We start from the raw sequence: 12801 nt of genomic DNA, 5'->3' as shown, positions 1-12801 counted from the left end.
GGTCTGGGTGTGTTCGCTTTGTTTGTGTTATGACTTCTGTCCTGTACAGCACGTCATTGCAAACCAGGTGCTCCTTTGCACCACTGGATTTTCTTCAATGTTTAGACTAATAAAATGTTTTATACAGCAAAGTGTAATAAATGTACACAATAAATGATGCATTGGCCTTATCCTGTAAAAGAAATTTACTTGAAGTTGTTGTAGGCCCTAATCAAAAGATAATATATAGTTCTACTGCTGCTGTTGAGCAGTCCCCCAAAAATACTTGTTTACTGTTATTTGGACATGTATCTTCTTTTATATATCTGCACCATTCTCTAATAATCTCAGGAAATAGCCTATGGCACACACTCATTCAATACTCAGCTTAACATGATATTTCTCAGTCAATATTTTTTGTCACCTCAATAGAAGTCCTTTGAAGCTTAGCTGAAGTTCTTTGAGGCTTTATCAGCAGGCATCACAGTGGTTGCTGAAAGCTTAAAATCACTGTGTTACAGCTTCAGCTGAAATAATTGAAATGCATGTGATACATCTAGAGAGATGGTAGATGCTTACAGTTGCCAATAAGAATATTCCCATCAAGGCACACAAGGTAATTCCTTTCATGAGTTTTTTATCTTTAATAAAATCTACAGGAATCTGACTATTGTGTTTATTTTTGGTGTGAATTTTGGCAGAAGGGTTGCCCAGTGGAACCGACATTTTCAAAATGAGGTGTTCAATTGCTAATTTCCTTTCCTGTTTGATACCACCTTTTATTAAAATATTTTGGTTTGCTAGCTTTGCATGAAGCATGGTAATGGTAGTAGAATAAAATATCATTTTGTCTAATTGCCTTGTTATTGTTCATTAATCAAAATAAATGGCAACAGCATGGTCATTATTATCAGGTTCATGAAGGAATCCACCCCCCTGATGACTCATTTAAAAGTGAATCTCCTGCAAATGTAGATTTTTAGAGTACTGGGAGTGTTTTCACTATTTAGCTTCATTCCAGAGAGGACCCAATACTTCCAAAATTTCACTGTGATTAAAAAGCACTCCACCAAGAGCCATGTATTAAGCAACTGAATCTTCTCAATTAATGTTCGCTTGACTGTGCTCCTTCTGCAAACACAGTAATCAATAATACTTTATACTAATTTTAAAACTTAGCTTTCTAACTAACATGCAAAGCTTCATGTTTTGTTGCTTATATTCCTTGAACTGCATTAACAACATTAATTGTTTCTCTGAAGTGATACTTCAAGGAATAGTGTTTGCTTTTCGCTGCAGAAAAATGTTCTTTTTTCACCAGTCAAGTGTTGTGCTGTTCTCCAGCAGTCCCTGTGCTGTCTCTCCAGATAATGGTGCACATTAACATCAATGAGAGCAGCAGCGCTGCAAGAAGCAGTGATGTTTCTAAAGATAACTCCAGTCCTTTAAATTGAATTACCAATACTGAGATGGTTCTCTTTGCCAAGCTGCTACCCCGTTGCTTGGCTGTCAACTTTCAGAAATTATTCGTCACTACTGACCCATAACTGCAGTGAATGTTTCCTAATCTAATTTTGAAAAGTGCCTGTTATGCATATGGTATTGAAGAACACTCTAAAAGATTTCAATTTTGTACAGCACAGCCCTTGAGAAGACAGACTTTTAGGCAGAAGACATTCTGGAACAGTTCATCACATTTACATGCGTTACAATGCAGTCGCACAAAAATTCCTGTGACACGGCAGGAATTTTTATGATTCATGGTTATTTTCCACTCTGTATCCGAAGTTAAAATTTTCTTCTCTGACTTGTGTCAGTGGCAGCTGTAATTTAGGATTTCTTGGAGAGAGATGGGATGCACTGGAGAGGAACTGCATGAGGTTTAGCAGAGATTGGGGGAGTACTTGGAAGAGAGTTCTATTGCAGGTCACTAAGAACACAAAACCCACTGACTTCAGGAAATCCCTTGAACAGAAAGCAGTTGGGAGCTGGAAGGGTACTGAGGAAGAGGGTCATAATGCTTACCCTGCTCTTATTCTTTCCTGGGTGCCCATTTATGCTTATTGTTTGAAACAGGACATCAGGCTGTATAAAGGCTCAGCATGAAGCAACACGGTTGGTTTTTTGCTCTAAGGTAGGCAACAGTGGCTGCACAGAACCATTCTTTCCTCCTCCCACCTGCACCTACCCTCCTTCCACAAAGAAATGCACATAACCTGCCATTTATACAGGGCTGTGTAATGAGTGTTTTAGTTGGTGATGTTGATACTGTTACGCTCCTCACAGTGTGAATGTATAATTTCAAATAGTTCAAATGAACCCAGCAGCAGGGGCTAATAGAACCAGGCTCTCGTTTTGTTTTCCAGGACGTCTTAGAATTAGGAAAGCCTCCTCTATTATTTTCACTGCTCTGGGAGGGATAGCAAGTGTTTAGAATGTATGACTTCTGATCTAGTAAAGAGTATTCTTTTCTTTAGGTTGTGGAACTGGAAAGTATCTCAGTGTCAACAATCAGATATATACTGTTGGCTGTGATTACTGTGGACCATTGGTAGAGATTGCAAGGAAGAAAGATTATGAAGTTCTAGTATGTGACAACCTTAACCTTCCCTTTAGGGACCAGTGCTTCAATGCAGTTATTTCCATTGGAGGTAAGACAACATACATGCATTCTGGCCTATAGTAAATGAAAATTTCTGGGGATCCTTTCCGCATGTGTTCATTTCAGTTAAATTTGTTTTGAAACAGTTCCCTTAGCATCACACCAGATATTACTGAAATTAATGTAGTACACATGAAAAAAAAAAATTAGTTCCATTGCACAGAAGTGCTGTTGACCAGGGAAGTATGTGGATCATTTGTTTGTTTATATGTGGCCTTGTTCACCCTGTGGAGAAAAGATTTCCATCCAGCATGCATTTTAAACAAGAAAAAACTAATATAAACATGGCTGCTCACAGTTGAAACAGATTAGGTGCTCAAGATAAACTCTTGGTTCCTCCTTAGGATCTGTTTTCACCAGAAAATGCATTGAAATTAAAACCTGCATTCTCTATAGCAGAACTTAGAATATTATACGATTCTCTCAGAATAGTAATGAAATAACTTAGAGCAATAAAAGTGCCTGTTGTCTAAAATGAGTGAAGCATTTCAGCATCTTAACTCCTCTGACCTCTCTTTTTGAAAATATTACTCATAATTTGAGAAGTATAAAGTGGAAAAGGGTAGATGAGAAATAGAGTACCCAGTTACAGTCTACATTTTTAGCTCTACTATTGCTTGAACTTCTTTCAAGCTGTTTCCCTGTACCAGCAAAAATAGAAAGCATGATCATTATTATTGGTAGCAATCAACAAACTACTTGAAATACGATAGAAATGTATTTTTAAATGTATTTTTCACACATGCAGGGTGAAAGAAAGGGTGACTAAAATGAAAGCAGTATCTATATTACTTTGCTTTCATGTTGGCTAGTTGATCAGTGAGCTCTATCCATATTTCAGGTCTTGTAGAATAATTTTAATAGCATAACATAATGTAATAAAACCCCATCATTCTCAGACATGCAATGTAGGCTGAGATACTTATAATTTTTTTTCTTCCAATACAATCTATAAAGGCAGCACCTTGCTACAAAATTAAAGCCATGGAAAATATTTCTGTCTAAATTTTCTCAGTAGCTCTTTTGAAAGTTCACTGATATAAAAATACAGAGTGTCTCTCTATTGATGTTACATTTTGCTGAATTTGTTACATTGTGAAAAGATTTTCTGTTTTCGGTAAGATAGATCTAAAAAAGTGTCCCAAAAACTAAAGGCAAACTTAATATTAGCTAACTCACCTAAAGGCCAGACATTTAAGTGAAAGCTAGTCATGCTATGACCTTTTATGGGTGATGTATAGAAACAGAAACCTCCAGTTTATATTCCTGAATTTTCTTGAATCCCTATTTTGAGATGAAATTAATTTCCTTCTTTGGGATTTTCCTGGTGTCGTCCATTGAACATAAATGTAAAAGAGAACATTCTGGGGGAACCTTGCACAGTGGTACCAATACATTAAGCACTGTTGCTGACTAGCAGGGAGTGATATTTGTGATATGGCAACAAAAATGACTAAACACGCAGAACAGGTTGAAGGTGAACATGATATGTCCTTACTAATATTCAATACATAATGCCTTTCCTTTTTCACAGTGATCCACCATTTCTCAACTAAACAAAGAAGAATCAAAGCCATAAGGGAAATGACAAGGGTGTTGATACCTGGAGGCCAGATGATGATTTATGTTTGGGCTATGGAACAAAAGAATCGTCACTTTGAGAAACAAGACGTATTTGTTCCTTGGAATAAGGCCTTGTGCTCACGGCATTTTTCAGAATCGAATCAATCAGGAGATAAGGGTGAGTTTGTGCATGCTGTGAAAAACCAAGACATACACCCTGCACAGCTTGTCATCTCTGATTGCAGCTACCAGGCCAGTATGCAGCCAGAACCTGATTCAAAACATTCCCGCAATACGGACCATTGCTTATCCAGAGCCTGCTGCCTGAAAATTTCTGAAGAAGAAAACAGATTTTACAGTGCTCTAGGAAGATCTTTTCGCTCATGGTTTTTCTCCAGATCCCTTGATGAATCAGCCCTGAGAAAGCAAACTGACAAAATGAAGCCTCTGAAGAATGAAGGAGAATGGGCAAACAGCACCGTACCCATTCAGCATTCACGACACTGCAGTTTGGATTTAGGTCACCGTGGAGCATTGTTAAAAGAACGGAGTTTAGATGATGATGATGTGTTTGTGGAAAGCCTGCCTCTCAAAAAAACAGAGTGGTCACCAGCCACAGATGCACTGAAGGATTTAAAGTTAAATGGAGGACACCAAAGTGCACCTCAGAGCAAGAGCGAAGAAGCTTCATTTATAAATGGCCCAGTGGAAGACAGGGACTACAGCTGTGGTTGTAATAAAGATGGTATTGGTAAGTCTAATGCCAGCAGGTTTTTCAAAAGAACTTCAACAAATGACTCCACTGACTCTGCTTTGGATTCAGCCGTGTCTGTTGGGGACCAAACTGATGCCACGTTGGATACAAAAGCCTTCATGCGTTATTACCACGTTTTTCGGGAAGGGGAGCTGTGCTCTCTGGTAAAGGAGAATGTGCCTGAACTTCAGATAATTTCTTCCTGCTATGACCATGGAAACTGGTGCATCATTGCAGAGAAGAGAGGAACACAGGTGTAAAGAGAACAAAGAATCCAGTGACTGAGGATTTTAAGCTGCTTCTTGTGTTGCTGTGATTGTGCAGTGTGACACAGAATTTGAATCTCATGTAGTTGTGTGCCATTCAATTCTGAGTTATCATCTCTCTACTTATTTAACTAATAGAAGGTCTGTATGTAGGAATGTAAGCAGTAAACAATACTTATGTTTTGTTAAACTTTTATGAAGTTAAAACTGGAGAGTTTTATATTGCTTTTAGCAAAAAATTGTGGTTTTAAATATACTTTTCTATCAAGAAATAAAACATTTTTTTATAAGAGAAGGGTCAGGGCATCTTTTATGAGAAGTATTCTCTCAGTAGAAAGTTTAGGCTTTATTCTTCAAACTCTGAAAATGTGTCATGTTGCTCCCTGTTCTTGAAGTCCTGTAAATAGAGACATAGGCACATCTATAAACATACTTGACTGTATATTGCTAGAGTGCATGCTGCAGAACTGGGAGCAAGCATGGTCCCAGTGCTACTTGGTTTGGAGTAGAGTTGTTAATGGATAAAAACTATGTACAAAACAAGCTCTGCATATTCTGTCATTGTGTTTAGGAGCAAATGACAGAAGAAATTATGAACAGTATTTTTGACCTTTATTTTAAAAATAATTTAATTTGTGTCTCAGGTACGGGTTAAGTTTTATATGTTAGTTCTCACAAATACTTTATCTTCATTTCTTTTGCTGTAGCTTTTCATTAGTTTTGTGTATACAGAAGTCAGAGGAATTCATGACAGTATCAGTATTAAGTAAAGGTTACAAAATATCAAACATTTGAGGTACAGAAATCTTTTTGATAGGCCTGGGAAGTAAAGACAAAGTTAATAAAATTCCACTGCATATCAGCTGTCATATTTGCTCTCCTTATTCACTACCATGAGAATATATCTCAAACGGTGTGTTAAATAATGCAGAAAGGAAGAGGATACAAGTCCAGTTTGAATATAAAATATGAATTCCTGTCTTTTGAGACCTAAATAATAATAGATTTCTTAAAAAACTTTCCCATTCCTTGTAAGGCATAAATTTCACTGGACATGGTGCCCCATCATCATCAGGCTAAACTAGATCTTAGCAGTTGCCCTCCTATAGCTCCTTACACCCAAATAATCTCAGCCTTTTCAGTGGGAGACTAATTATATGAAGCTGCATGTGCTGTGGATAAAATCCACCTGCCTTCTGATCAGTAGTGAAGTTGTAATTGTTACCAGCTGAAGCAGGGCTGGACTTGGCTAATTGCCTCGTTAGCATGAAGTTACTCCATTTTTAGGCTTTATTTACAGTCAGTGGTTTTCATGTAGGGTGCATCTTTAGTTGGTGTGATTTCATGGCCTTTAATGGAGCTGCACAGATTTACCCCAGAGATCAACCTTTTTGATACAGCAGTTTTAGAGACCCACATACTTAACATGTCTGCCCTATTAGTCAACAAATAACTTTGAATACAAAGCAGCAGGAGTGAGACACTAAACTTTTCCAGTCTATGCTGCTTAAGTAGATGGATTTTGGGTTATTCAGTAGAAAGCTCTGATGGTGCTGAGTATTTTTAGATATAGCTGCCCAGGCATAATTGCCAGATGGTAATGTATTATAGATTTATTTACTGGAATGATGCCTGTAGAACAATCATATTTGTCTTCCTCATTCTGGATCTGTACTACTTGCACTCCCTGTAGCCTTTTGAAAATAAAAGCGTGGTCACAGAACCATGCATCTGACACTTCTGAAATATTATTCCACTCTAAATATTACTTTCAATACAGCCTGGGGCTGTGATTCTCGGACACTGTGTCTGAGCCATACTTCAGAAAAGTGGCAATATTCCCTGCATCACTGGGTCCAGCTGCCTGTGGCTGAGGGGCTGCTCCTGCTGCATCCTCAAGTGCCAGTTTTAGAAGCACAGTGTGAAAATCCCCATGCTGGCACATTGCAGAGACAGCGTGGATCGTGCTGAGCTCCACACCTTGTCTGCAACGTGCTCATGTCAGACCGGTGAGGCCTGCCTCATTTGTTGGGAATTCCCCAAGGAGCTTGAGGATTTTAGAAGAAAACTCAGTTGCTTCCAGGTAAGATATGCCAGTGCATATTCATAACCTCTGGAATACGAGCTGTATTTAGGAAGGAGGTAGCTGATTATCATCCTATATCTATTTTTGAAAGTTCATCCCTGAAGTCCAGCATACGGAAACTCTATTACACATATATAAAAATACTTATAAAAAATAGGAATCTAAACTGAAAGCTGGGTTTAATTAACTGGGAGAAGGAACGTTATATTAATAACTTCTTTATCTGCACTTCTGCAGTTTATCTGTGGAGTATTCAGTGTGTAGTCAACCAAGCTGACAAAATTTGGGGTAAACTAAGAAAGGAAAGGCTTCCATTCTCTTTACAGCAGAGACTTGCTGTCCTTGCAAGGGTCTGAGCGTGTGTTTCAGGCTCCACTGAAAACCTCCTACTCTATCAACTGTGTGAATAAGAGTTGTCACCTCAAAACCACTGAGGTACTTTAAACTGCTTTTGTGTAGAATTTCCATGGATTGTTTGGTTTGAGAGTCTTGGCTGGGCATGCTTTTCATGACTGTTTTTTTCTGTATTGGATTTTCTCTTGTTTTGAGCTGATGCCATTAGGTTGCATTACGTGCAAGTTTGGATTGCATTGTTATAAATTTCTGGTAGAAAGGGAGGGAAGGTTTACTAAACCACTTTTCAAATATTCAGTTTTCCTCTGAGGATATATAATCACCATGTAACAAAATTTTTATAGACTGGGATCAGTCAGCTGAGATCATGACCATGAGTTCTGCAGAGCAAGCCTTGATTCCTGTATGCAGCCTCCCATGTATTTATGGAGGCTGCCTAGCTCTGCAACAGCTTTATCATCTCATAAGAAGCCAGATTACCACACTCAGAGCATGGCGAATGTCTCTCTTGATTGGTTTCTCTTTTGATGATGCCCATCTTAAGCAAAATGTAATTTCTGGAAGAATCCTTGTGATCTCAGTCTTTAATGGCTTACAGACATAGTTAATGTGCCCAGAAAAGTGTGTATACCATTGAAAAGTCTATAGTAAATGAATGAACAAGTAAATAAAATGTGGTTATCCTTGCATACTAAAACTCTCAGCAATGTCTGGACTGCAAGACCTGATTGTTATAACGTAAAAGGCAAATGTGTTCTTCTGTTTCTTGTCAGACAAGTGGGTGATATTCTCACACCAGTTTTGCCAATAACAAGCGTGCTTCTGACTATGGAGGGCTAGGATTCCACCTAAGCTACTCCTCTAGCTTTAAGTGGTACACAGAGAAGTCTTGGTTACATGAGAAAAGATGCCCTGTTTTTTTAAAATTTAATTTACTAGTATCATTGTCAGTCTGAACTGGCTAAACAAAAGCTGCTACCTTATTAACTCTTACAGATTGTAACCTAAATGGACAATTGCAGTAAAAAAGATACAATTGAATGGACTTATTTTTGAAGGACTAATCGAATTGCAATCTTTGGTAAATTATATTTTGTCGTTGTTGTTGTTGTTGGGGTTTTTGTTTGTGGGTTTTTTAAATTTTTTTTTAATACATGAAAATATTCATAGTAGAAATTCAGAAATAGAATTTTTTTGTACGATGGTAACTAATTTACTTTCTTCCAAGTTTATGGTGGAGGAATTTTAAAAGCACAGGTGAGGAATGAAAACTATAAATATTCTAGCAAACCTTTTTTCTGGTACATATTTATATGCAAGCTACTTATGTGCACAGTTTAAAATGCTGAGAGAAGAGCTGTGTATATTCCACCTGAAGAAAACTGTTAGTGAATCACCTGGTTAGATTCTGAAGGGAAAAAAAATAGGAAAAAGAAGTGTAACAGTGTTAAATATATCCAGCTGTATATCTCTTCTGTGAGTTCAGCATTTCCTATTCTTACAGTATATGAATTTTGGCAGCTACCCATGATTTTATCTTCCAATCTGCTGGTCAAAACCATGCCTAGGTACTGCTCTGTAATCAATTCTTTGTCCATACGTGGAACCTCTTATCTAGTATTCAACAGAAAATAAATCCTACCTGGTTAAAATATTATCTCCTAAAGAACCTCTGTGCTTTCAGATTAGTTAATAAATATCTTTGCTACTGGAAACTCTATGTGTGGGAATATTCTTAATGAACGTCAAATTTGAGAAGATTCTGTTAATGCTATTTGCTCAGTAAGTTAGACCACATGGACATGATGTAGAGCATATGAGCATAGTGATTTCCTCTGAATCCAAGGAATCTGTCTTTAGACATAGTCATAGTCAACCTAGCTGTAAATGTGATCATCTGAACGAGGTAAATAAAGGTGATGAAATGTGGTTTTTAACCACATCACTGCTATATGTCCTGCTGGTGATAGAAAAGCAGGATGGATGGTCATCAGAATTAAATGCTACAGAGCTCCATTTACTGCTCCTTCTGATCTGTTTACAGTCATCCAGGACCAAGCTTTGTGGTACAAGATAACATTGAAGTGCTACTTTGGGATTGTCAATGTTCTTTTGGTACCAATTTAAATCAGAAAAGAGAATGTAAATGGAATTATGTAGTTTCCTGGTGAGGCTACAGCTATACTGTGTTAAAAGTACTTTTACAGTTGCAGTGATTGTTTATTGTGTTTGTACAATTGCAGTTATCACTATTGTACTGATATGTTTATTATAGTAATGACTAAGGACCTAGTAATAATTAAGCACTATCCAGCTGAATATTAATATATGCCCAGTAGTACAGAGTATGTGACCTCATGGTATTTAGATTATGGGAAAGCAGTATGAGCACAGGCTGGACAATAGGATGATAAAAATGTAATTTCAGGTGGATATGGAATGGTCTTTATGAAGAGGGAATGAATTAAATCTGATACAGTGTTGAGAAAGGCTAGGGAAAAAGAGCAAACATAGCAAGTACACAGAGAAATGAAGGGGAATGGCACAGATGGGAGCAACCATGGCAGAGAAAGCACAATCACCACTGCTGGATGTTCTTAGGATATGCAGACATCCCTGTTTTGGCTGCTCTTACTTTCTGGAGGGTCTAGTTGATATCTCCCTGCTGTCTTACTTTACAAGCATGTGCAGAGGGAGAAATGCACCTTTTCCCAACCACCTGGAGTTCAATCCTCTTCCCTGAGCACTTCCATGGCTAGGCATACACAGAGGAAGACTGGTTAGGAGTAACATTTTTTCCTTCCTTTATATGTCCATCACTTCATTGCAGCACGTTCTGTTTTGATTCCTTTTATTTTTGCTGAGTGCTTCAGTTTGCTCTGGTTGATTTGACCTGGCTCAACTATGCCCACAGTCTGGGGCTGCATTTCTTTTACCTAGTTACCTCTTTTACCAATATAGTTGCACTGGTACAAGATTTGCAGGTAGGTAGGGTTGTATGAGGGCTGTATGGACAGATTAAACAAATAACAGGTGCATATTTTCAGCAGTTAATGGGTCTGAATGGCTTGCTGTTATTATTCATACAGTAACTAAAGTATATTATCCAGAGTAACGAAAGGATTGCTCTAGGACTCCCCCTTAACATATTAGGTATGTGGATATCATAGAAGAATGTACCAGGCATGTGCCTGTGTCTTTGATACTTATATAAATTTAAAAATTTGCTTTGAATGGACTACTAGATACTTGGTTTGCTACTGGAGTAGTGAATATGTTTAGCACTCTGCATTCAGCTGAATGTGATTGCACAGCCCCTCTTTGCTTGCCTAATAGTCAATTCAGTTTATTTCATCTCTGTTTCTTTCTATTTTGAATTTCATTTGTTTTCTTCTTTCTGAGCATTTCCTCCTAAAGCCTCTCCACTTCAGCCCTTCTTCTTTCTGTTCAGATGGATACATCCAAAACCCATTATAACAGTGGCACTTCAGATTACCACAAATATGTATGTATTTCTCATTGTTACCCTTAAATCTCTGTGATGATACTTCCAGACTGTTTCCATACATCTACCTCTAAGAGCTAAAGATGAAAGTGGAAAAAAAAACCCTCTTAATACCTCAAAGCATCGTAGAAAACTTCATCAGTTTGGGGGATTATGAGCACTTTAAATTTCTAATAGTGCAAAATGTAATGGTGTCATCTACACATAATTCTCCTTTTCCTTCTTTTTTCTCAGCTGTTATTCATCATTGTCTTCACTTAAGTACCTTTTGAACCCTTTATGCTTTGCCTACCTACTCCTAGCGCTTGGGGTACTTGAGTACAGCAGATGCCTCTGTTACTGTTATGGCAATTCAGCACCTGCTGCTTCTCCCAGTGCCCAACGGAGAAAAGTTGTCTTAAATAGAATCAAAATAATCTGATTTAATCAAAATAATCTGATTTAAAACAACAACAAAAACCCCCAATGAACCAAAAAAACACAAAACCCCAGCCAAATAAAAAAACCAACCAACCACCCCCACCCCCCCGCAATCAACAACAACAAACCATAGTACCAGGTGCATCTGCAGTTAGGATCATATCCAAACTGAAATGCAAATGTGGAAGAAGAAAGAAGAAATGGATATTATGAGTGGTGCTCCTAGATTTGAAAAGATTCTTGGACATAAATTCTTCATCCCCTTTAGCCCTGCTGACAAGGTGCTACACTCTGCTTTGATGAGGAGTAAGTCCTGCATCTGGGCAGGAACAACCCCAGGTTCCAGTATAGGTTGGGAAATTACATATTAGAGAGCAGTGTAGGGGAAAGGGACCTGGGGGTCCTGGTGGACAACAGGATGACCATGAGCCAGCACTGTGCCCTTGTGGCCAGGAAGGCCAATGGCATCCTGGGGTGTATTAGAAGGGGGGTGGTTAGTAGGTCCAGAGAGGTTCTCCTCCCCCTCTACTCTGCCCTGGTGAGACCACATCTGGAATATTGTGTCCAGTTCTGGGCCCCTCAGTTCAAGAAGGACAGGGAACTGCTGGAGAGGGTCCAGCGTAGGGCAACAAAGATGATTAAGGGAGTGGAGCACCTCCCTTATGAAGAAAGGCTGAGGGAGCTGGGTCTCTTTAGTTTGGAGAAGAGGAGACTGAGGGGTGACCTATTAATGTTTACAAATATATAAAGGGTGAGTGCCATGAGGATGGAGCCAGGCTCTTCTCAGCGGCAAACAATGACAGGACAAGGGGTAATGGGATCAAGCTGGAACACAAGAGGTTCCACTTAAACTTGAGAAAAAACTTCTTCTCAGTAAGGGTGACAGAGCACTGGAACAGGCTGCCCAGGGAGGTTGTGGAGTCTCCTCTGGAGACATTCAAAACCCGCCTGGACATGTTCCTGTGCGACCTCACCTAGGCGTTCCTGCTCCAGCAGGGGGATTGGACTAGATGATCTTTTGAGGTCCCTTCCAATCCCAAACATACTGTGATACTGTGATGGGATAGTGGATGCAGGAACAGTGAGATGGGATTAGGTTGCCCTCTTCTGTTGTGACCAAGTGGGTTGATTTCTGCAGAATATTAACTGCTGGTTGTTACTGTTTGTACAGCATCTACAATTCTCTTTCCTGAATGAAGAATGAATTGCTTG

At 38.7% G+C, this 12801-nt stretch overlaps 1 protein-coding gene across 1 annotated transcript in view; it reads left to right on the top strand.

Annotated features, from left to right (window-relative positions):
* TRMT9B (tRNA methyltransferase 9B (putative)) overlaps nucleotides 1-6070 on the top strand; it is a 107482-nt gene extending 101412 nt beyond the window's left edge. The window contains exons 5-6 of the mRNA XM_082051698.1: nucleotides 2457-2630; nucleotides 4176-6070. Of these exons, the coding sequence (XP_081907824.1) occupies nucleotides 2457-2630; nucleotides 4176-5218 (1217 nt within the window). The 3' untranslated portion in view covers nucleotides 5219-6070. The remainder of the gene's footprint in view (nucleotides 1-2456; nucleotides 2631-4175) is intronic.
* Nucleotides 6071-12801: the final 6731 nt, after the last annotated feature.

The sequence above is a fragment of the Streptopelia decaocto genome (genome assembly GCF_964273445.1).
Source record: "Streptopelia decaocto genome assembly, chromosome: 4".
Classification (NCBI taxonomy): domain Eukaryota; kingdom Metazoa; phylum Chordata; class Aves; order Columbiformes; family Columbidae; genus Streptopelia; species Streptopelia decaocto.
Note: the sequence above shows the minus strand (reverse complement) of the source record. Positions and strands in the feature narration are given on the sequence as shown.